Raw genomic sequence first — 25,220 nt, 5'->3', positions numbered from 1 at the left:
CTTGAGTGAACGTACCTAAGGTCACAGTGACTGACATTTTGGTCTAAATTTGTTCTCATGAGTCACTTAATTAGTTTAGTTTAACACATGACATCTACGGTATATCAGTGACACTTCATGTTACCTACAGTAACATTAACATGCTTCCTCAGACCTAAGTAATCGGTAATAGTTGCGCATAGCAACTTCTCCGGACAACATTCAGCTGCATGTAAAGGATACGCTGACACATAGTAATGCAAATCCTTCCAGCGATCATGTGAGAAGTTTGCCTTTGTTATTTTAGACGTTCAAGAATAGCCAAGTATTTTCACTCCTGTTGGCCTCTGTGGCCTTCCAATGAGCAGCTGCCAAACATTTCTCCCTCCCTCTGTCTGTCTGTCTGTCTGTCTTTTCATCTGCCTGCCTGCCTGTCTGCCTGCCTGTCTGTCTGTCTGTCCGTCTGTCTGTCTGTCTGTCTGTCTGCCTGCCTGCCTGCCTGCCTGTCTGCCTGTCTGCCTGTCTGTCTGTCTGTCTGTCTGTCTGTCTCTGACCCCACTTTCATGGCAGGGTCAGATACTGGCAGTCAGGAAGACTTCAGTCATTAACAACTCAACTTTTTTTGATAAAGCTCATCTTTAGAATATTCCAGATGAAGTGAAGAGACAAGATCAAAAGCAGATGAAACACAGACGACATAATTAGTGCCTCATACAAAACCAGTCAACAAAGGGAGCATCAACATCGCTGTGTGCCATGCCACGGGCTACAAAGCTCTGATTTACAGTGACTGCAGCTCAGGAGTTGCGCCGCCACACTTGTTCACATTCACACAGCAGATCGATTTGACAGGGGCTTCAGACTCTGATGTTTCCATTTCACGCCACGAAGGGAAATCACAGACAGAGTGGCTGATATCAGACTGACCGTTACGAGGCGTATCAGCCGCCGGTTGGAGCGGAACGGGCCGGCACGCCGAGCGCACCCTGCAGGGGGCGGTGTGAACGAGCTGCTGGCAGAATATGATGGACCGACACATGAATGGAATTAACACTGTATTAAAGACTGTGCTGTCTTTTTAACACAGTATTTCACATTAAACAATTCACTACACATGGTTACTACTGTACCCTGTTCTCCAGTTTGTTATACAGTGGCCTTCTCTGAGCATGAAAAACCAAATTAGGGCCATTCCCATTATTTTGGTGAGCCACTGTGAATCTGGAACACCTCTCGAGATTTATCAGTAATTCATCTGCATTTGTAAAGACTTGGGGTGAACTCCGCTGGGATCAATCTGAGAAAGACCAGGGACCTACTTTACGCCTGAAAAGCCTTTTGATGTCCAGAATTTGGTCCTCAGCGGAGACTGCTCCCTCCGGTCCACAATGAGTGTGGAATATTAAAGGCCACGGCTCTGTCTGTTAACTTCAGATAAAAACACTATAATCAGATGAATCCTATAGGAAAAAGGGCAAACCCTCGATCTCTGTGCGGGGGGAACTAAAATACATAACGGAGCCTTTCATGTGCAGTTATTCTGTCAAGAGTTAGCAGTGATACGTTGCGGGCCTCAGAGTCAGTGGGTGTGAATGAGGAAAGGGTGCGGGCGTGTGTGTGTGTGTGTGTGTGTGTGTGTGTGTGTGTGTGTGTGTGTGGGGGGGGGGGGGGTATCTTCAGCGCTGATGAACTATACAGTGTCTGGACATTTTGATGTAGGCCAGCGACCTTTTTCACCTGGCTGCCTTAACTCCAGCTCTGCGTACGGCACAATCGCAGGTTCGCCTCACGCTTCGTCAGCGCAGTCGCCTTTATTGTCCACCTCAGCTACTAACAGACAGGTAAATCCATTAGAAGACAAACAGAGGGGTTTGACAGATTACCACTGGGGTCATTGATCTACTGGAGTGGAGAGAAAAACAATGTTACAACAAAAAAAAACCCACAAAGACGCTATTAAAGGGTTCACTTCACCCACCTAACAAAAAAAATCTCTTTTATCGAGTTGTATCTGGACATGAAGATACTGCAGATTGATACCCTGAATGGTCTTCCCCCACCACAATACAATGGAGGGGAATTAGTTGGTAATCTCAGCATTTAGAAATTATATCTAAAATAACTAAACAGCACCAATCACTGTCAGCAGTTTCCACAGGTTCTCTTTACTTCCATTTCACAACACGCCATTCACCTCTTTGTTTAACCTGGACAACTAAAAAAAAAAATCCAAAATACCTGCAGAACTAGATGTGTAACGCGAAACCACTGTCTGTATCATTTACGTCACAAAACCTCTGTATTCAGATCTATATCAGATGTGGGAGGACATACATCAGAAATGCCACTGCCATTTATACTGTTCATGTGTATAGGTACGAGATAAGCTGGCTACAGAATATACAAAATGCTATTTAAAGCATCTCACCAGTAAAGAAAAAAAAAAAAAAGTTGAGTAATTATAAGTGGAAATAAAGGAGAAGCTTTACACAATAATGCGATATCTCCCAATTTAAGAACAGAATACTGAGTCATAATGGAGCAGTCTATAGGTGTAGTATTGTGTGGGCTGCACGGTGTCATTTACACATTATTTAATAAAGATAAACACAGTGGAGAGCCGGAGTCGTGTGGACACCAGGAGTAAACATAGCAAAAGAGATGTGTTTTAAAACCTAAAGCAGGTGTGGACAACAGATACTGTAAGAACCACTGGTACTCAGTTATAGGTAAATGCAGACTGATTTACCAACATTAAAAACAATCAACGTTAAGTTATGCCGATTTAAATGCCTGTACTGGCAGGGGGGTGATTACTTAAAATGCACATCTTAAGCGTTATTCCATCATTGCCGCGCGTTTGCTCCTGGTTCTGAGAGCTCTATTCCCAGTGAAGAGTCTAAGACACGTTTTCCACCAAAATACCAACAACTCACTTTGCACTGACTCATGTAAATGAAACCACCCACCTGTCTGTACCTCCACCTGTGCAGTGTGCACTTGGCACCGCGGCGCCACACAGATGGACAAAGCGAGCAGATCCAACTGTCAGAGGAGAGTTGCTCCCCCTACAAAACAGGGCCCTGGGTCTCTGACCCTCTAATACTACTGTGATAATTTGGATGCTGTTTAGAGTGCATTATTAGCTAGGAGCACATTCGTACTCGTATTCATTTACATCCTCATTAGAAACCATTTTGTTGAATTAATCCTTTAAAAATGTGTGTAACAAAGAGCAAGACTCAGACTGTTATCTGCTGTTGACTTGCCAGTTGAAGAGCACAAACACTATTATGAGCAGGTCTGTCCTCACACTGACCCAAGCACAAAAACTGCAGCTGATTACCGTCTGGCTCCCGAAACCACTCAGAGCCCCACAGCAAATTAACACTTTCCAGTTCCACCACACTCCACAACACAATACAAGAGTTTGGCTCGTCCTCAAGCTTAATGAAACGGGTCTCTACCATCCAATCAATGACCGGTATTTAAATGGAAACACACGCGCATTAAGCCGTGTCGTGGGGGGATGTTTTTGTCTTCACCCCCCCCCAGACACATGGTTGCGTGGAAGGAGAAGGTGGGGGGATGGGTGCACTCATGAATAAATATGGCCTGGAGGTGTGTGACAATCCACGCTCGGAGACGCTCCTCTCCAACATTACATATTCCTTTATGATTACCATTCTCTGAACCAGGCCAAGAGTTTGCTCACTTTCAACTGACCCCACGGGTGTCTTTCTCATTACACAGAGAAAATGAGATGAAACACAGGCCAGGAACAGCTGCTAAAATTAGCTTTCAAGATGAGTGTGTCCCTTATTTTGGCTGTATAGTCCTTCACTGTACAAGTCATTTGAATGTTTCAACAGAAAACCCTTGTATGACTTTCTGCTGGTGTAACGGACCATTTTGCAGCAATATTAGTCCACAGCTCCCTCAAGAGCCTTCAACTCACATCATTTGTGTTTTATATCAAAATGAAAATGAAATGTGTGTTTAGTGACCAGCATCAGCACCAACATCTCATCATGTAAGACTGCACTTGACTGTTGTGGGCTATAGTAGCTAGCAAACCAATAGCATGAGCTAGAGGTGTGTGTTTTGATGTCAGCTCATAAAAACTTTGTTTACATTTCCAAAGACTGTGGCTGTGATATAATTTATTAATTTCTCCTTCATCCTTCACTTCCTGATCAAGGCAGCTGGTGAGCTAGTGTTAGCTTGTGTTAGCGACATGGCAGGGACAGACCAAACAAAGAAAAAACCCATACAATCTTCATCAGTCAATTCCCATGGCTCAACCTTTTATAAGTACGTATGCTATCTCATCCACAAACAAAAAACAAGAACACAGATTTATGTGCAAAGTCCTGTCTCAATGTGCCATTGCAAGCAGCCAAATAGCAACCTGGTACTTTTTTATAACCTTTTTAATAATAGAGACATTGTGCAAAAACAAAATTCAAATGAATGAAATTCATTTGATTGATCACCTATCTCAACAGCGCACTCTTTCAATTTAGTATTGGACTTCACAATACAGTTTTTAAAAAAGAAAGGGTCAAAGAAATCCTGACTTTTAGTCTCTAGCGTGGGTCGAGCGACACTCACTACATTTCCCATAATGCCAACAACGACCCTCTCTGGCAGGTAAATGCCCGTGTCTTTCAAACTGAGGCCCCTGTTTACAACACAGGCTTTCACACAGAGGATATCATACAGCTGTTTGCACAGGCTGAGTCGTACTTCCCTTGTCGACTGAAACAACTTTGATGTGTAAAATGTGTGAAGTGCCGCTTTAAACTGCAGGTAATTATCACTATATTGCCACATACACATCCGACCGTCATATTTCCTATCGTATGTGCAAAAGACGAGCGTTTACATTCATCATGCAAACTTTAAAAACACACCAGCCACAGTCTGATCTCAAGAGCTGAACGGACTGTGGATTTTCTGTGGACACCGATAGGGGCGGAGGAGAACTTGTGAGCATGTGTCGGCTCATGCTGCCAAGCCAATAACTATGAGTGGGACCACACACACAATAGACTGGATACTGTGCTGGAGCTTGTCAGGGGCAAACCACAACAATAGCACTTCCATTCAGACCAGCTGACCTCACTGACATGTGGGCCCCGTGCCCCCCATTTCAGTCACTCTCAATATAGCAGCACAGGGGCTGGAACGTGGTGGCTGTCCATCATTCATGTCTGCCTCAAACAGTACACTTTTACGAGGCAAGAGTCTGATTATCCTGGGCAACCATAGCGTGTGCTGGTTGAATCCCTACAGGATTACCACAAAGCACTGACATCATGTTATGGTATTATTCCAATTTTAGAAGGGTCATGGCTGTGAGTCTTTTTTTTTTTAGGCAAGGAAAAAGACAAAATTTGACAGACATTATCCATACAGCATAAAGCACCTTACCTTTTATAGAAACCATGCAGAGGCTGCAGACAGAGGAACTGCCAGTAATCCAAACAAAAAGCTTTGAACTTCAACATTTTGTCAGCCCGTAACAGAGGCTTAGATTCAAAATGTCATTCTGGGGGGGTCCATAGAAAAAAAAAAAAACTTTTCTTTTTACAAGAAGCGGTTTACACTTAGAGAAACAAAGCGAATCCTGCTCAGCTCAGGCTGAATGGCAACAACACTGACACCCCACATGGTACAGTCCCATCTCAGCATCTGACTGTGTGCATCTGGCCCACATGGAGGGGGCTGGACCTGCATCCTTCTGCTCCCTTTGTTAATCCTGAGTGGTTCTGTGCCGTCCTGTGCTCCCTGTATGTCCAGGTGTAGTAGTAGTGTCTTGATAGAGATGTTATCCACTGGACACCGCGGCTTCTCCTGAAGTTGTTGGACAAAAGGGTTGTCCCAACACAACCCTCTTATGCACAAATCCTCCTCCTCACCCCACTACTCTCCTTCTCTCTCTCAGCGCTCACTTTTTTCCCAGTCAGTTAACAGCAGAGCAGGTTCCTGTCTCCATCATTGCTGCTCTTCACAGTTGAGTTACAGCTGCTCCTATTGTCTAAGCAGCCACACTGACAAGGTTTGACTCTGCTGCGCCTCGCCAGGCCAACAAAGCACACAAAGGCCTCCCTCTGTGGCCGTATCAATTAGGCTTTATCAGATGCTGCACAGTCTCTGCCAGCCCAGGCTGCTCAGAGACGAGCTAATCAGCAGCAGCACATGGTGCACAGAGGGGGCGAAGTCGGCACCCACGAGGGAGAGCCTCAAACAGACACATGTGCACATAAAGCCTGGGCTGGTTGCCAGGACAACCCTAAACAGCAATGAAAGACACTGATGGACCCTTGATGTTACTCTGGCTGATTGGTTGAAGAAGAGAGCTGAGGGTCAGGGTGGGGGAACCAATCAGTGCTGTGATGTGAATTGTGGTGCAGGCCAATCATTACCAAAAAAATAAAAAATACAAAGAAAAAAACATGATCCATCATCAGAAATTCATTGTGAAACTTGTAAAAAATAATCCTGCATTAAGTGGAGCAGCCGAGTGCAGATGCAGGGATGAATTAATGATGACTATAGAAACACGGGTCATTAATAGTTTATGATTACATGTTCCCCAAAGTACAAATTTGTGCAACAAATCAGAGTTGCTCGAATATCACGTAGGATTTATACAGGTTTTACATGAAAAGAGAAAAAAAGTAACATGCTTCAAGGCCCAACGTTTCTTGGATCGTTGTCAATACAGCGCTGTGGAAGAATGATTGCATATGCAGAGTGGTTTACAGTATATCAAAGAGAACTGTTCATTCAGCTCAAACGAGTGAATCACTTTCAACTTTACCTGCGCTAAACCGCTACACAAACCCCATCACATCAGCGTGCCAAGGTCACCCACTGTTTAATACAGATATCACTGTTGGATGGGTGCCGTCGCTCTCTACCAGGATGATTCTGTTGTCAGTAACATCCTGGCAGAGATGTTGAAATGGACGCTGGACGTGAGACCAGCGCCACTACAGCTTTCGGCTCTGGCTCCGTCAGCTTCACAGAGCCATGGACCAGGTTGGGTGGGGAGCTGCGCGAAGCGATACAGCAATTATTCAGCCTTGCACGCTGCTTTGAAGTGAGAACAGACAGCATTTTGTATAAGGCTGTGAGTCATGACAACAGCAAAGGAAATTTTACAATACTGTGCACTGAGGGATGATGCTGCAGACCGAAACACAAAGTCCCATATCATTCTGTCTTATATGGCAGAACCAGCTGATTGAAGCCCTAGCCTAATGAAACTAAAGCAATAAATATAGTGTTCCAGTAATTAGTCAGCAGAACAAGATACTGTTAGAATATTTCAGTGAATGAATAGGTTAATATTATGTTAATGTTAAAGGGGATTTAGTACTCCACTTCCATAAAGTTGAGGGATTTAGTAAGTAAAAAAAAAAGGGAAAAAAATGGAGCAGCAGCTGCAGTGACACCCTGCCTTTTATTCTAAGGTAACAAATAATAAATAGACAAATATAAGCTGTGGCTGAAGATAGACGAGCCACCATTACTGCAGGAAACCTGCACATAACACTGTAATGTTTGCAAAGCATTTTAGTGCCAGGAAATCTGTCCAATGCTCCCTGTAGAACTGGTTATATGGTTATTAAAGCCTCATAATCTCCTAAATTTAAAGAAGTTATTTGTAAGTTTTGCTTCGTGCTACACAGCTAACGTTAGCATCATCAGCTTTACTCAATTGTCTAGAGGAAAGAAGAGCTGATTGCAGCGGTGGAAAGCAACACCAGTGTTAACTCTTTGTCTCTATCACGTTTTTTTTTTTCTACTGAAGTTAGCACGCTAACCAGCTAGCCCCGGTCGAGTTGGCCTTTGTCGTCACTTTTGGTCACTCTAGTGTCCAGTCTTCCCTGAAGTAGCGCTGCTCTGAGGACGTATTACTACCTCTTATACTGTAAACGCAATGATGGCTGAAGCTCTTGGTAAGACTGGTAAGTAAATAGTTGTTAATGCTAATGCTGGCATTGTAGCAATAGCAAAACTCAAAAATAGCTCCTTCAACCTTGTAAATAAAATTCAGCCTTGTCTTAACAGATAGCTGGATGTCTCTTCTGGGCTGTGCTGTTATCAGCTGCTCACGCAACAAACTGAGACTTTAGAGGAAAGAAAGTAAAATCTCTGTTCAATGAAACATGTTCTGAGCGGCCTGCTGACAAACGACCAGGGACACATGGACTAATGTGAGCCACCGCTCTGGTCTGGTTTGGACAACTGGTCTGTCAACCATGATTAACCCAAACATGTCTGTTTCCTGTGTGGTGTAAATGTGTTGATTTGCATTCTGACACTGCAGTCCTGGTGACGGTGCTTCAGAGTGCAACACATAAATCAGCCGCTGGATTTGTCTGTAGGCTAAGCTCCCAAAATATTTCTCATAATTTACTTCAATTGCGTGAGAACCTGTCTGTCTGGGAAATGCCCAGATGTTTCAAATTTCATGCCCCCCTTAGTAACATATGGCCTGAGATAAAAATAAGGAGCCTTCAAGCCCAAGTTGAAATAACCCCAATGACATAATTAAGGTTATTTTTCAAACTGTGGGAAATAAGTGTTCATAGGTTTAATAGTCTTCACTATGACAAGCTGAACTTGTGTAAAAGCAGTGTGTCCTTTAAAATGCATGCAGTCTCTGAGTACAGATTGTCGTTATGTAATGTTTTAAAGGTACCGTCCACGGTGACAGTTCAAATATAAGTAGCACTTAAGGATGGGGCAGTAAAAGTACTTTCCTTTGAATTCATTCAGTGCCACAAGAGGACAGGGTTACGGACTGGGCCACACATGTTCCTCTCGCCTCATTAAGGACCAGTGTAAACACTTTCCTTTGTCTCACTGACAGTCTGAGGGGGGCATTCCACTCAGGGTGGGCCAGCAGCACATTACTGAGCAGACGGTGCAACCAAATGAGGGACCATCTATCATGTGGTTTCCTAGAGCCCGAGGTCTGCGTGCAGGGAGAGTGAGATGTAGTCTATGCTTCATCACCTCTTTACCCTGGGGTAGACAAAGAAATCCCATGCCAGAAATTATCATTAATTACCACTGCTTCTTTCTTATTGTTTGAGCCCACATTTTGGAAAATCTCAATCAAAAAAGATGATGATAAAATCCTAGAATTGTTACTGACAAATCACGAGACGTCACACTGACACAACAAGCTTGACGTCTTGTAACTATGAAACTATGGGCAATGATCTAAAGTAGGAGTTGTCCTGTTGGCTGTACCAGGTGCAGCTCTTCCTGCTCCCAGCTGTGGGCTTTAGCTGAATGTGCTGGAGGAAAGCGTTATGGTAATAACTGCAGAATCCATTTGGCAACTGAGGAAGGACAAGCCCTTCACTCCAGCTGAGCTTTGCTTTAATTTGCAAACTTTAACTGACTTAGGCCTCTGGATCTAGTACTTCAAGCAGGTCAGGGTCTAAACAAGCAACATTATAAATGTGCTATTCATTTTTTAATGAAGAAAACGACTCTTCTTAATTTGTCAGCAGAATTATGCAAAAGTACTGAACCGGTTTGCACCAAAATTGGTGGAGTGATGGGACATGGGCTAGGAGAGAACACATTATATTTTGGTGCAGATCCAGTTGGAGGAATTTTTAATCACTTTCCTTAAACATTGCAAGATAAGGCTTATTAGTTTTTCATTCGAGTTTTTTTTTCTTTTTAACTTCAATTTTATTAAGTATGTTTTTTCCCCAAGAACACTGGTACAGAACAGCAAAATTATATCAATAGTAAAAAAAAAACCAACAAACAAACAAACAAAAAAATATATATATATAATAATAGAGGATAAGAAGAAAAAATTGCCAGCATATTAACATAGTACTAAATTACAGTATCTATATTACAAATGTTATATAATTGATGGGTCAACAAAAACAAAACTGTTCCATTCCCATGTGAAACCAGCTGGTTATATTGTAACCATGACAACAAAGATCTTCTAATGTTAAGGAAGTACTTATTTTAACCCAAATGATGATCTTTTCATAAAGGTTTGAAATCATTGATTTAGATCCACCAGTGTACGTCTGTAAAAATCAAATGCATTATTCCATGTATCTGTTTCTTTCTTTTAAGAAGTATAGGCATAACTGTAAATATCTAAAAATGCTTCTCCAAGTTGTATTTTCTTTTAGTATTTGAAAGCTTTTCCATTATTCTGCAATAAGCATTGATTCCTCTACTCACCCAGTACTTAGAGTGACCGAGACCTAGAGTCCATACTGTCTGGTTTGACTTCTGTCTCATAGTTTTATTAACTGAGTTTACTCGCTTAATAACATCAACCCAGGTAGACAAGGTAAATGAAACCAAGGGATTTAAGTCCTCCTGACAAATTCTTACTAACTTCTGACCTCCAATCATTGCTTGTACTGGAATATCCTAACTTATTCTCTCCACCTCCTTCCACTTGGCCTCGTATCTACTGTCACACCAGAGAATTATAGTTTTCATTTGCGCAGAGGTAATAGTCCCTGAGGTTGGGAAGTGACACTTTCTGACACCTCTTTCCTTTCCGATGGTTAATGTACGATATCTAATCTATGGTTTCTTCCCCTTCCAAATAAATCGTGAAATTGGCCTTTCCCATTCGTGACAGTGATTGATTGGGATTCTAACTGGTAATGATGCAAATAGATACGGTAGTTTAGGTGACACAAACATTTTAATAGTCTCTATACTTGCACTGAAATTCAATAAGAATGATGACCAATGGTTAATATCTTTAATTTTCTTGTTTACAATATTTTAGTTTTTTTTTCTTTTACCTTTCAATTATTTCTTACTATATCCATTATTTCTTATTCATTTACACCACTAAAAATACAGCATATATATTAGTATCCACCTTCAGTTCCTTAACTCCTTCCATACCTATCGGTTCAATAATATCTTTTGCTGGGTTCAGACTCACATTTACAAAGAAATCATTGAATTCACTGGCAATCACTGACTTATGGTTTATACTTGTATCACATATTTGATCTGCAAAATAATTAGGATATTCTTATTTCCGTGCATTTGTTTTAGTTATAATATGAATTTACGATACAATATTTATCATAATAGTTATTGTCTTCATGTATGTTGTTTCTATTCTCCAATATCACTGCTATACCTACTGAAACAGGTCTCTTTATTGGTTCAAATAATATTTGGCAGTTTATTTTTATAGACCTTCTATATCAGTTTTTTTAAAAATGCATTTTGTAAAGCTTTAGTAATCCATCGTTTGTCAGTGCAACTCCTTAAGGGGCAATTTTTCTTATATAATTCAATTGTGACTGCTTTCAGAAAGAAATTAGAAAGTGTATCAACATGTTCAGTATCAACGTTATTCTGTTTGTTTCAGTAAATCCACCTTAAGAGCCTCAGTAGATTCGTATGTTCATATGAAAGTTTACAAAAACTGGCAAACAATGACCTAAGTCACAAATAGGCAGCTCCCCTTTTAATGTGGCATCAGTCACATTTGTATATAAAGGATATTATCAATCAAAATTGTGCTATGCATTGTTATTGTACTGTGTTTGATTATCTTTGAATATAAACTTATATTATACTAGTAGAGTCTTTATTGGACTTGGTATAGAAAGTGGTCCTCTGGAGATCCCAGCAGCTCTTGTAGCGAAGTGCACATCATTGAGGATCTGTTTGCAGTGAAAAACACCTATGCTGACAGACAGCAGACCTTCCCTTTAAATCTGTCCATATTGTCGGGACTGGGCGCTCGTCCCGCTGCTGCCATCTTTCTACAACTCTAAGTATTCTTGGTTTGTGGAAGATATTGTGCATTTAATCACAAACTAAAGTCTACACACTGAAACTGGAGCCACAGGATTTTATTCCAAGCTGCAGTGCCTGTTGTATGAAGCGTGAAGAAAACTCTACAGTCTCAGCATAAGTTGAAACTGGCAACCACACACAACCACATGAGGCCCAGACAGAAACTAAACAAAAAAGGAGTGGAGCAGTAACAGTTTATTCCAACCCCTGCTGGGGAAATGAAATGGTTGTTAGGATTTTGCTGATGAGCACATTTGAAGATGTCAATATCAGAGAGGAGCTTACATCAAGAAAAAAATCTATCGGAAAGATTTGTTACTTTGATGATGCAAAAGTTTCACTGCTTCTAACTTTTAGCCCAATCAGATCCAGGCACAGAAAAAAGACAAACATAACAAACATGATGCAGTTCTTCCCATACATCACGCATCATGCTAGTCCTGTTTATAGAACATGTTTCCTTCCCACTGCAGCAGGACCTGATCATTGGAAAAATACAGTGGTTTGTATTTCCTCGAGAAAACCAGCAGCAAACCTCTGCCAGCAGCCTCGCTGTTCTGCTGATTCAGTTGGCAGAACAGATCCCATTATCTTGTTTATCCTCATGGAAATTTAACAGTTTACCAAGTGACCTACATTTTCTCTACAGATTCAGGTCTCAGGCAGGCATCTGAAGAAACACAGTTTGTTGGCGAGTTTACAGGGAGTCAGAAAATTTGCATGACGTGATCAAGATAAGAGCTGGATGCCTCCCTTTCCTCTGAGTCTGAGGCGAAGCTTTAAAGGCGTGACTGAGAAAGTGTGAGAGCGGGGATGACACATTGGTGCCATTATCTGAGGGCGGAACCTCGACCCTGACCTCCTCTGCTCAGAGTTCATTAAAGGCCTCGCTCTCCAGCATCATATAGTGTTTACTGTCAGATATGGGGTGTGTTCTCTGCTCACCTGCTGTGCCTGGACGCTGTGTTAATTCCCCACTAGGAATAAGGCCCTCTCGCTGCAGAGATGGAAGGGAGTGATGAACAGCCAGTGCCGGTCTTATCATCACCTTTACAGTCTCAGCTCAGGAAACCAATAAAGATGGCCCGCGGCATCCCCTGCTCAGCCCTAACTGCTCCCAGGAGCCCGCTGCCACCCGAGGGACAGCCATCCATGTAATTGCAGCTATTGTGAGGCCACACGGAGCCAGCTGAGGTCTGAGCGGGAAGGGGAGGAGGAAGACCTGTACATGTCTTGTCTTCACGTGCCTTACATTAGACATTGATTGATGGCAATCTGCCTCAGCTTTGTTCCCAGCTCAGGCCCTGCCTCGAGGATTGAGCTCTTTTCCTGAAGACCTCTTTGACTAAAGACAGAAGCTTTACAACAGAGCTCCAGGTGACACTCCTAACAGCTCTCTTTAGCCTGACTTGACACTCTGGGCTGAGGAGGAGTTGTCACATACTAGCGGATGAAGAGGCTGCCACATGGGTGTAACTATTAGAAGAAGGGAAAGTTCAACATCAACGCCCTGCAGCTACAAACAAAAACTTTCTTCGAATGGATGTTTCATTCCGAATTAGATTAAACTGCTTCCTCAATAAACAGATGATTTGTATGATATATTTAATGTCAACAACTAGCAAACAATGTCTAGTCACATCTAAAAATATCTTTTATAGGATATTCAGTTAACTATCCACATCATATATATGTCCCCTGCAAATATCATTTATATACAACTGTCAGAAAATTATGAGAGTCCGGCATCAGTCCAAAACTCCAAAGCAAGAGTTAACACAGAAAAAAAGGCAGCAAATCCTCACATCACAGAAGCTGGAACCAGAAACTGTTTAAGAGCTCCTGATTCATTTTCTGTTAACTGACTAATCAATTAATTACACACTCATTCCACCATTGAAGCCCATAATTGTGTTCCCCTTGTTCTGAATTCACAATGTATGGAACAGAAAAACATAAATCAGTTGTGTCACTAATTGAAAGTAGGTTCTCAGTGTCCGTTTGTTTATCTCCTCAGTTCAACATCAACATTTTTACTGAGACAGAGCTGAAAGTAAAACTCATTTAAGTCAAAGCTCTGTTCGCAGTCTATGAAAATGAAGTATAGTGACATGTCCTTCTAATTGTTGCCTGTGCACTCTATCAAACTCCTATTCCTCTTGCAGTTTAAATGTTGTGCACCCACAGCCCCTCCTCAGAGATCCATTTGATCAAGTGCAATTTGTGTCACACCAAAATCATGTTGTTATAATATTTAGAAAATCATTCAGCTTTGTGTTTGTGAAAAACAGAGAATTCTCCACCCAAGCCACTTTACTGCCACTTTACACCACAACGAATAAGAAGAATACAAAGCCATGAACTAAAGGCTTGATGGAAAACAGAGGAAATACTACTGATTGATACGATGGGCCGATCATTTATTCCTAGAGATTGTGTTTTAATCAGCGACTGGAGCGCTGAACCATGCTAACAGTGTCAGGGTTTGAGGTATAGTCAGCATTAGGGAGTGTTTGCAGCTTTCTCTCTGATGCTGCTTATCTCCATCGACCACTGCAGCCTCCTGGTCATCTGAGGATTAATCTGTTCTAAGGAGCACATTAGTAAAGCCTTAGAGCTGTGCTCCCTCTAGTGGATTCCTGCCCTAAAGACCGACAGTGTGTAAACACACCAGCAGAGGTGTGGTCACACTTGTCAGTGAGCTTCATATGAGGTGAGAGCTTGGTGCTAAATATCAGTGACAGACTGTGTTTGCTAGTTTTTCATAAGAATGCTCTTCAAATCCAGGATGCAATTAATACTGTCACTGACAGCATCTGATAGTACACAGCATATGTTACTACTTCATGACTGCATCTTGCACAACTGTTACAAATAAAGACATATAAAGCAGTAGAAGTATCAAAAGCACCTCTGTTGTAGTTCCTGCTACAGTAGACACACACACACACACACACACACACACACACACACACACACACACACACACACACACACACACACACAGAAGGTGAAAACAACACCAACCGTGCAGTCGCAGCTGGTTACAAAACTATAGCTGTTGTGCGTACTTTCCTATTTTTCTAAAGCATTTTAGGACATATTTGTGGAAACAGCATCTCAGCCTCGAGCCTTGGTGTTTCCCCTGGCATCAGCTGACTGACAGCTGAGAGCCGGCGTTGCAGGGAGACTCGCTGTCAGCTTCTGTAGAGTGCTACTACTCTATGTAGACAACGAACATTGATCCAAGGCATTTTTCTCTTTTTCAGAAAGTCCACGTAGCACTAGTTAAACCTAAGTGGCCACTGTTTGCTACGTGTCCCTTTACGACACCACCTGAGACGACTCATCGTGCTGCTAAGTTTGTATTCCACTCAGATGGCAGAAGCTAGTTTACCTAGCTTGCTACCGCACTGTTTCCCATTGTCACAGAATATCATACAGAGTGCTGAAACCACAGGCAACAGGTAGCAACAGTGTCACCCCCCACCCCTCCACCCCCCCAGCTGGTTAACTGCCTGTTATTCTTACTGTTGTTGTTTCTAGTACAAGTTCATTAGCTTTGTATGTGAAATCACAACTAAACAAGAACAAAATTTGCCTCTGAAATAGTGTATTAATAGTATGTAGCAGAATTAATATGTGTATTTAAAAACAGTATTTGAGTAGATCTACTTCGTTACTTTCCACCTCTGTATATCATATACTTGCAGCCTGCATCAGATTATTAAAATGCAGGTTAGGTTGAGGTTTCATTTTTAAGGATGACAGGTTTTGTTCTTAGCAGAGATACTGTATGGCAGCCTCCCGGCGTGTTTCTCTGTGTTCTCGTTGCCTCAGGCAGGTAGAGCTGGAGCCTCGCTGGTCTGATCCTGTCTTTGAAGTACTTTTGAGTGGCAAGTGTGTTAGGCGACGCCACGAACGAGATAAAAGGTGAAGCAAAATGTCAGTGGAGCCACACTGTTCAACCTCTCATCTGTTGACTGCACCCAGCACAGCCTTTTTTTTTTTTTTTTTAATGGCGTGCTTCAGAAGAAATAGAGAATATCATATTGTGACGGAGGAAATGAAGAAATTAAAAGGTCAACAAATCATTAATTAGGCCTGATTTATCACAATAAGATGCCTGCTGTGAAGACACATATGTTTCTAACACAGATTCCTTTGAAATAGTGTAAATCAGACGACATGAGCAGGTTGAAGAGAGATCTGTCTCCATCACGCTGCTGTTTTATCAGTCATGTGTCTGAGTGCAATCACCACACGACTGAGCCTGCATGATGTGCTATAGTGAGTGGAGCAATGTTCTGCAGGCACAGAAATGCACTGTAATTGTCAAGTCAAACCCTCTTAGACCATACAGAGCAAAGGACAAAAAAACCTGCCGGACATTAGATTAGAGTAAAACTAATCAGTCTAATGATGGAACATGACATATTCAAATATTCATATAGCTGTAAACATTTCTTCAGTCAGTGCATGTATGGTCCAAATACTATAATCAGCCAAACTTGGCTGTGGACAAACAGAATATTCCTCAGACTTCCAGAAACTTTTAGATACTGAATAGAGGATTGTCTTTATTTTTATTGTGTATTTGATGTAAATCCATAAAATGAGACACCTGATTAAAATACCCAAACACACAAACATGCAGCAAATGTAATTTTCATTCCATATTCTGAAGTTGCGTTTGATATTCTCTGACCCACAGATGTGATTTCCACAGGGGATTCAAATTTTATTTTTGTCGCTGCCCACTTTTACAATCTTAGTCTGATTACTCACAAAAACCTCTCTGACTGCCCGACTGATATAATCCACATCACTGAAGCTCTGACATGATGAAAATGTAAATGTGCTCATCAAGGTTCCCTTTAGTCATTACCATGAACTTAAAGCAGATACACTTTTTCTTTGATTGACTCCAGCTGTCTGCACAGGCTGTGGAACAGCTCGCATTTACTCGCGCTATATGCACCTGAGTCCAAATCTATTTCTCTGCATTTTTCTAAGCATAACTACAGTGATTGAGCACTGGGTCTGACCCTTTCCAAAATATGGGTGACCCACAACTCACTAGTGTTCAGACACTACAGCTGAAACTATGAATTGCACTTTACTGAGTGCTCTGTGAGCTTCATGTGCCAGGTATCCCAGAAGAGCTGCAGCTATGTTTTGCAATGCTTCACACTGATGTACAGCCAATATTCTAAAAAAAAATAAAAAGATGCCGGAGTTGAGTTGAACATCAAACATTCATCAACAAATAAAGATGCAAATACAACATAATGCAAGCAAGAATATTGCATTAATTTACTGCAATTTATATAGAATTTTCTTCTTTTTTTTTTTTAGTAATCATAATGTCTTCTTTGTCATACAGGAAACAGCTCTCACATAGTTTCTTTTTTATTCTTACATTTTGCCCATTTCAGAAACCAAACTTTGCCGCTTTCTTAGACATTCATTCTATTCTCTCAACGTTTGATTCAGTGTCAGTGTCCTCAAACTTTCATTAACTTAATCATTTCTCCTTTGATTCATTATTTTTCCAGCTTCCGTATTCACTAGATTTCCATTAAACTTCAACATGTCTTATGGCCTGAATGGTATGCCATATATAAATACACACACACATACACACACACACACACACACACACACACACACACACACACACACATACACACACACACACACACATACACACACACACACACACACACACACACACACACACACACACACACACATACACACACACACACACACACACACACAAAAGAGACAAGGACAATACACCCAGTTCATTACAACATTTCAACAACAGTATGGCCTTCCAAAATAAAAGACCTGATCACTCATGATAATCCACAGACCTCAATGAGCACCACTTCCTGCTAGAGTACTCCTACCAAACCAAATGTGAAGCTGCAGTTGGAAGGTTTTATGTTATTGGGCTTTCAGGGTTAATGTCCCCATAAGGCCACTGTACTTCAGGAGAAACAGAACCTGGAAATGCTGCTTATATCAGCCTGGTAAGGTCAACTACCTGTGCCCCCATTCTCCACACAGATTTCTTTTATGTACATAGTGTTTTGTATGCAGACCGTGTTTTCACAGGCCAACAGAAAACTGCCCCTTACAGTCACTGAGAAGCAGTAAGATACCACTGTTTCCATTTTTCACCACACGCTCGTGGATTCGAGGATATGATAGGACCCAATGTCCTGTGCCAAAATTTGTGAGTACACAAGTATGATTCCCCTGTTTTTTATGCTGACAAAATCAATTTATTTCTGCAGATCTTTGAGTTTGATAAGGAATTTAATCGGTTTTAATCTCCCAACACATCCTGGTAGCTCAGCAGGCAGAGCTCTATATCATGCATTGTGAACTTCATCTCATCTCATATCTTTTCTGTTATTTTTATTCCCCAATTCATAAACTACTTCAGAAATCACAATCCCGTAACGTTTACATCCACCCACTGTATCACTACTAAGGGAAAAAGATTTATGCCCCAAGTCTGGGGTTACCATGGCACTGGACTACGACGCAAATCAGACCCACACATCAACCATATCCACATCAATGCACTTTTGGCTTTTTTTTTTTTTTTTTAGATCACAGTCTCACACAGCTGAAGCCTCAGTGAGCAGCCAACTTGGAAGTCCCAAATGGCAGCTATTCCCCACCAGCACCTGAAAGCAGCATCACAGCCAGAATCTAATCTAATCAAGCAGAGGGAAATCTCTCTGCCAAATATCACCCAAATCTGTTTGTAACTTTTGGAGATAAAAGACAAACACAGAGGCAAACATGAGAGCTTCCAATAACCTCCACAGAGGAAAATATGGCACTGAGACAAATATACTCACATCTGCAACTGATGATTATTTTTATTATCAGTTTGATTAATAGTTAAGTCTAGAAAATGGCAGAACATAGTGAAAAATGTTCCACAAAAGGTACCTGCAGAGGTGCAGAGGTGGCAACAGGGGGTGTCTGAGCCCACAAGCATCACAGAAACGATTTCGCTCTTCGACTTTTGCTTAAAAAGGGAATATAAATATGAATATAAATGTAATATAATTGTATTTCATCCAAAACAATTTTTTGGACATTTTATCCACTAAATAATTCATTACTCAAAAAAGAAAATAACCGGTTGATGTGGAGTGTTAGCTGTCAGCAGAAGGAACCTGGTAACAGTTGTTGTTTGGCCCAAATATGTGATCATCTATGTGCATTGTTGCTGTATATTCCAGTTCTTTTTTCACCATTAATAATAGCAATGATAATCAGTCATGCTGGCTGTTAGTCAGTGGAGTGTGACCTGGTCTCGCAGCTACGTAGTCCAGCTCAGTCCAGTCTGCATTCATGTCACTACTGTGTTGTTCCACTGAATGTGATGGTTGTCTATATAACATACAGAAAAAATGATAACACTATTAATCTAACTGCACTGGTTGTTGCATTTCTGCATGAATAGTATGGCATAAACACACAGTCAGGCTTCAGCTCACTGAAGAACATAACGTTGGTTTGAGGATCAGATCCTCCTTTCATGGCAGTATAACTATATAACTATAACAATAACCACACCACCCATTAGCATATCATAGTAAGTTCTGTTTAGCACCTGCTATTAATAATTAAGCTTCCCCTCTTCTCCCCATAGCCATAATTATCTACCAGCACCACATCTTCAAATCGCTTGTTTTGCTGAACCAACGACTGACAAATTCAAAGATATTCAATTTGCAATGATATCAAATAGAGAGGGGAGAGTAATCTGCATATTTGAGAGGATTGGGCCAGTGGAAATGTTTTCTTTGACAAATGACTTAAGTATTAGTCAATGGGCAAAATTGTTGTTGATTAAATTTTTGTTTGCTAACCAATTTGTCAATAAATTTATAATATAAGTGGCATATCTAGCATCAGGGAGCAGTGTTTGTCTTTATGATATTTCATGATGCAAACTGTCATTTGACCTGACAGCCTTGTCCCATCACATTATCCCCGTACAGCCAATAAGTGACAGCTCTGGCTCGACTGCGCAGCCACATAGAGATGTGTGTAGAGGTGCAGCTTGTGTGTTTAGTATGGCAGGGCTAGCTGCTAGCTTGCCTCCATGCAGATTTATGGAGAAGCGAGGCCGCTTTGATCTCCGACACGCTCAGCTGCGCTCCGTAGCGCTGCCATGAAAGAGACTTTACAATTAGATCAATTCAACACAAACAGTGGTGGCAGGAGAGCGAATAAAAAAGCCTGATCTATTTATGGCTTCTTCACACACACGATGACAACGTTTATATGAGGTTACTCTTAATTAGCTGCAGTGTCTCTTGTCTTATGTACCATCTGACAATTTCCAGCTGTAATTACTACTGCCTGGTAAAAACAGCCATGCTCCCATGCGCTGCAGAGCTCTTATATCACCGTGGCCAACAACAACAGCAGCTCTGCTGCATACTGAATTCACACTGATCTCCAACTACAACACGCTGAGGCTAAAGCACCCGTGCTAATTTGAGCTGTATTCAGTTCCTTTAAGGCTCTTTGCCCTTGTTTATGTACCATTAAAACAACAGTGAGGACGGGACGTGGAGAACAGCAGCGTTTAAGATTAAATTAACACTGAGTTCATGATTTACTAATTTTCCTTGACAGTTTAAAGCAATGCACAAAGGCTGTTTGACACTGCCACAGTCGTCTTTCAAGATGTAAAGGTGAACAGTGAGTAAGGCATTAAACTTTAATGAGGAGGGCTCCCTAAATATTTTAGTGGCCTATTCATTATAGACAAGTGGGCAGAAATCAGTGGGGAGATTTACCTATGTATGTGATAACATTAGATGAGAAACAATGCTGATACCCAAAGGTCCTGTAGTATGCTCTGTGGAAACATGCTGACAAAGAAGTTTCCTATGAAGTCCAATCAATCAATCTAGAACACAGCGGTGCAGCCCTCGCTGCTGTATTTGATATTGCTGTCATGAAGAATGATACTGTATATGCACACACGCAGTTAAGGCAGACAGTAAGATAAATGAGAGTGCCCATATCAACCACATCCCCACCATTCACTGTCTGACAGAATAGTTTCTCAATAATTAACTGCCATTTGAGTCTAATTGTTGAGCACTTCTCTGAAGAGTCCTTACACGTTAATTACTTCATCGTTTTGGAAACGTGTTGCCATATTGTTACCGCTTGGCTCTGACTGAGTGCAAAGATATATGACCACAAACCATTGCACTATGTACCAACCAAAACCCAGAAGAAATATAGCAGGAAATACTTTGTATCATAAGGTCAGATTTAGATCAGCAACATGAGTCCATTTATTCAAGAGGTCTGCGTAAAGGTGCACTAATTCATATTTTATATTACCATTGGATTAAATCAATTCGAAAAGAGTCAATCATAGTGACAAACCACCACCAAATTATTTCACCAGCAGCAGGGATCAGCTGCAGAAAAATCTGGAGGCTAAATAAAAGGCTAATAAAGAAAACTAAAACTAAACTATTGGACATGTTAGTGGAAACAAAGTCAGGCTTCTGGCACAACCTCACCTACTTCCAAGATACATGGAGAAAGGAAAAAGTCCAAAGAGGTCAAAACTCCAGCAACACTTAAAGTGAACAGAAGAACTTTAGTAGTCTGATGCCTGTTGTATAGTATAAAATTATATTGTATAAAAAAAATTGTATGAAATGTTTTTCTTGGTTGTCTCTTCTTTCCCTCTGAAAGTATGGATAACTGGAGATACAAGGTCTTCTTCTACAGCAAAACTAAACTCATCTTTTCTTTACTCCAAGTATTTTGACATTGATGTTTAAACAGTTTGGTCTGACAAAACACCAGGATGCATAGACATAGAATTCCCAGCTTTGGTGCCTTACAATAGAAGTCTGTTCCAGATGGCAGACAGCGAACAGCAATGCATGCCAATACCCCAGAGCCCAATGTGAACAACCACAGACACCAACAGGCACTTATTCCATCATCTGATGCTATGAAGGATCTGAAAGACAAGTGGTTACAGGTCCAGTTATTTCATACAGAGCTGGACGACAGCAGAAACTCAGCTAGTATCAGGACACTCATTGAGCTCATCAGGAGAGAAGAGAATCCCCAATCTGATTTCCACACTTCCTTGTGTCACTACAGATTGGATTAGTTCCGGATTGCTCTGCCTCGCAAGTGCAAAATGGATGAGAAGCTGATTACAGTCACTCAAAGCTTTGCTAATTCTCCAAAAACTTTTGTTTCAAAGACTGAAGGAACGAGTGTCTCAAGAACAAGGCTGGAAAGCACTGCTGGCGTCTTTGGCGAGTTTTCAAGTCAGTTTTCAGTCAAGTGTGGTTTTAATGCCATCAGCTTTGTAGCAAAACGCCCACCAGCCACCTTGAGCTTGGGTGGGTTACACGATCAGCCATCGCCGTCGAGACCGGCTCTGAACAAGCCTCGGCTTTGCGGCTTTGCCCTGACCGTGAGAGGGGAGGGGCTGCTTGATAATATGATGAAAACCCCGCTTAGCGCAGGCAAGCCTTGGGTGGAACAGATGGAGGCTCCTTCTTTCTTATGCAATCCAGCATTAGTGAAGCAGAAAATATGACTTTTACGTGACTCCCTGGATGTCAGATAAAAAAAAAAAAAAAGAGCCAAACGAACGTCCTGGGACGAATAGATGAGTTTTGTAAACAGCCGGGTAGTGGGATTAACAAGAGGTCAGCACAGCCCCCCCAAACAGCCTGCTGCCTGGTACTGCCGAGACTGATTTGGCACAATTTAGTGAGCATCACAACACAGTCAGTTTAAATGATGTGCAACATATCATATGAGCCTGATGCATGAAACCACATTATAAATTCTTTAGTATAGCAAGTGTCGAGTCTGTCTTGAATGCATGAATAGTTCCAGATTTTTTGCAGATTTCTCATTAATATTGATCACTTTCATAAATATTAGCATCACCAGTGAGGCAGCAGTCATTAATCCATTATATCAGTTGTTACACTGCTGGAAATTCTGTATGTTTTCTGTAAAACATATAAATATTCTATGAATGCCTATAAATAACTATAAATGGCTTATTTCTTTGTCTTGCCCTGCTTTCTTCCTTGATCCTGTGATTATGAAATTTTATAGTGTTTCAGTGTGTTTCAAGGAAAATAACCATAAAGTGGCAAAGTGTATGCAACTAGCATAAGGACACTGAGACGCTACAATTGAAGGTTCCAAATTGACCAAAACAGGGAGATTAAACAGAATGAGAAGAGGACGCACTGGTGAAAGGCTTTGAATAATAATAACACTCTAGGAGGGGGTGAAAAAAAAGCCAGCCTCCTTGAGACCCCTTTCTAAAAATAGCTCCACTGGTGTGACATCATCAGTGCTATGCAAATACAGTCCACCTTTACTTCTGTCGGTGCAGCAGGAAAGGCTGAGTATGTTTAACCCTGTGGGTGTTTGGGTTGATAACATGCACACACACAAAAACACATGCACATGCAAAGAGCAGCATATACACAGTTTCCCTGTTATACAATTTCTATTTATATTATTAGTATTTGATTCCTGGGATCCCAAGCAAAAATACCCACACTCTCTTTGCACATGTTTCTACATCCATTAAACATTTTCCACTATTACTGTAAGTTTTTGCTGGATTTCCTTGACTACCTGCTCATCCCCAAAAATCCCCCAGCATGCAACATTTATACAAGTACTCACAAGTGATGGTGGCGTCTGTGAGTCATGGCAGAGCTGGGAACCTCTGTGTGTGGTCTGGGGGAGCAGGAGAGCAGAAAGCTGAGGCACACACGGACTGGCATGCAGTTAAGGCTCCCTCGGTCACCCACCAACTCTCTCTTACACACACACACACACACACACACACACACACACACACACACACACACACACACACACACACACACACACACACACACACACACACACACACACACACACATACACACACACACACAAACCCTGACTTGGCTTGCTGCTCATTCAAGCTTGGTCACAGTAGGGATGATGGCTCACGTACAGCAGTCTCATGATGTAACCGGTGTTGCACATCTCATTAGCAGAAGCCAAAGCACACACTCTTTTCTGCATTTAACCTACTTAATCTATATTCATGTACATACACTAGAACGATATATCCATTAAGTCTACTTAATCCTATCTATATGGTCAATATCTATTAGTGTGTTAGTGTAGGACAGGGAATGTAAAGACTCGCTCTCTGAACTATGTATATTTTTCATTATCATTAGCCTCTGAATCTGAGTGCAAATTAAGGGCTTTGAAGCTTTAATGTGTGAGTAACTGGTACTGATTTTGTTGCATTACATGAATCAAATCCTAAAAGATATCCAATTTTAATGATACAATGTAAACAAACTTTACATTTGAAAAGTGTCTCACATATCAATGCGTCACACCTGCACCATCAACTCTCTGTCTGCTCTCACACATGTGGGTATATTTATGTAGCGAGTGTGTTGAGAAAGCAAGGATTATCTCGCCGTACAGAGACCTACATAACATACAATGCAAAGGCTCACTGTACTACTGTACTGAGAAGAGGAGAGGGGATTGGCTGTCTGGTCTCTATGGAAACCGCTGGCTGCGTTGAGGGCAGGTCCGCAGAGGGAAAGGCATCAGGGAATCAAATCCTTTCTGCGCTTCTCATCCAGAGCTGATGAATCCTCCGCAGCTAATGGGAGCACTGTACAAATGACTTGGCAGGTACAGGCCTTAATCACATTCACATTTACTACTGCTTAATATGAGCTATTCTAACAAACACACTAATAGAGTTTTAGTGAGTGGAGACTACCGTAGGGAGATTCTGTAAAAGCCTCTACTTTATTCCCTATATATCGTGCCCTTTTTTCCCACGTTTTCTACCCAGCTGAAAATGCTCACTTTTCTATATGCACTATGGTCCACTGCTGTCTCTGCTGTCGGCCTGGAAAAGGTACACAGCCACGTTCATGAAACGAGAGAAAATACTGCAGATAATAAATGTGTATTTGAGCATCTGTAAAACAATTTTACAAATGCATACGTCACAACCTGAATAAATATGAATGTTTGTAGATGTACATCAGTGGCATCAGGGCAAGCAAGGTCAGCAGTGCTTATCCAGTTAAAGCTAAAAATCAACATTAATAAGAACGATACTGAAGTGGAAGTGATACATCTTACATCTGATCTCAGAACAGTGTTTTGTCCCATAAAGGATGTGATGCCTGGGTCTTGTCTCTGAAAGCCAGCTTGACATCCAGCTGTTGCACCTCTCGTTTCTGTCATTTTTGTGGATGTGATCGAGAGGAAAGCAGCCTAATTCAGAGGTTTGC

General features: G+C 41.5%; 1 protein-coding gene across 3 annotated transcripts in view; it reads right to left on the bottom strand.

Annotated features, from left to right (window-relative positions):
- The window catches only part of iqsec1b (IQ motif and Sec7 domain ArfGEF 1b), a 205,019-nt gene that overhangs the window by 68,785 nt on the left and 111,014 nt on the right, over positions 1–25,220 (bottom strand). Inside the window, exon 1 of one of the 3 annotated variants that reach the window (XM_056392099.1) lies at positions 23,581–23,628. The exons of the other annotated variants lie outside the window; for them this stretch is intronic. Within the exon in view, the coding sequence (XP_056248074.1) occupies positions 23,581–23,606 (26 nt within the window). The 5' untranslated portion in view covers positions 23,607–23,628. Of the gene's footprint in view, positions 1–23,580; positions 23,629–25,220 lie in introns of those variants that run through there. 3 annotated transcript variants of the gene reach the window in all.

Source organism: Seriola aureovittata, chromosome 2 (assembly GCF_021018895.1).
Source record: "Seriola aureovittata isolate HTS-2021-v1 ecotype China chromosome 2, ASM2101889v1, whole genome shotgun sequence".
Taxonomy (NCBI): domain Eukaryota; kingdom Metazoa; phylum Chordata; class Actinopteri; order Carangiformes; family Carangidae; genus Seriola; species Seriola aureovittata.
Note: the sequence above shows the minus strand (reverse complement) of the source record. Positions and strands in the feature narration are given on the sequence as shown.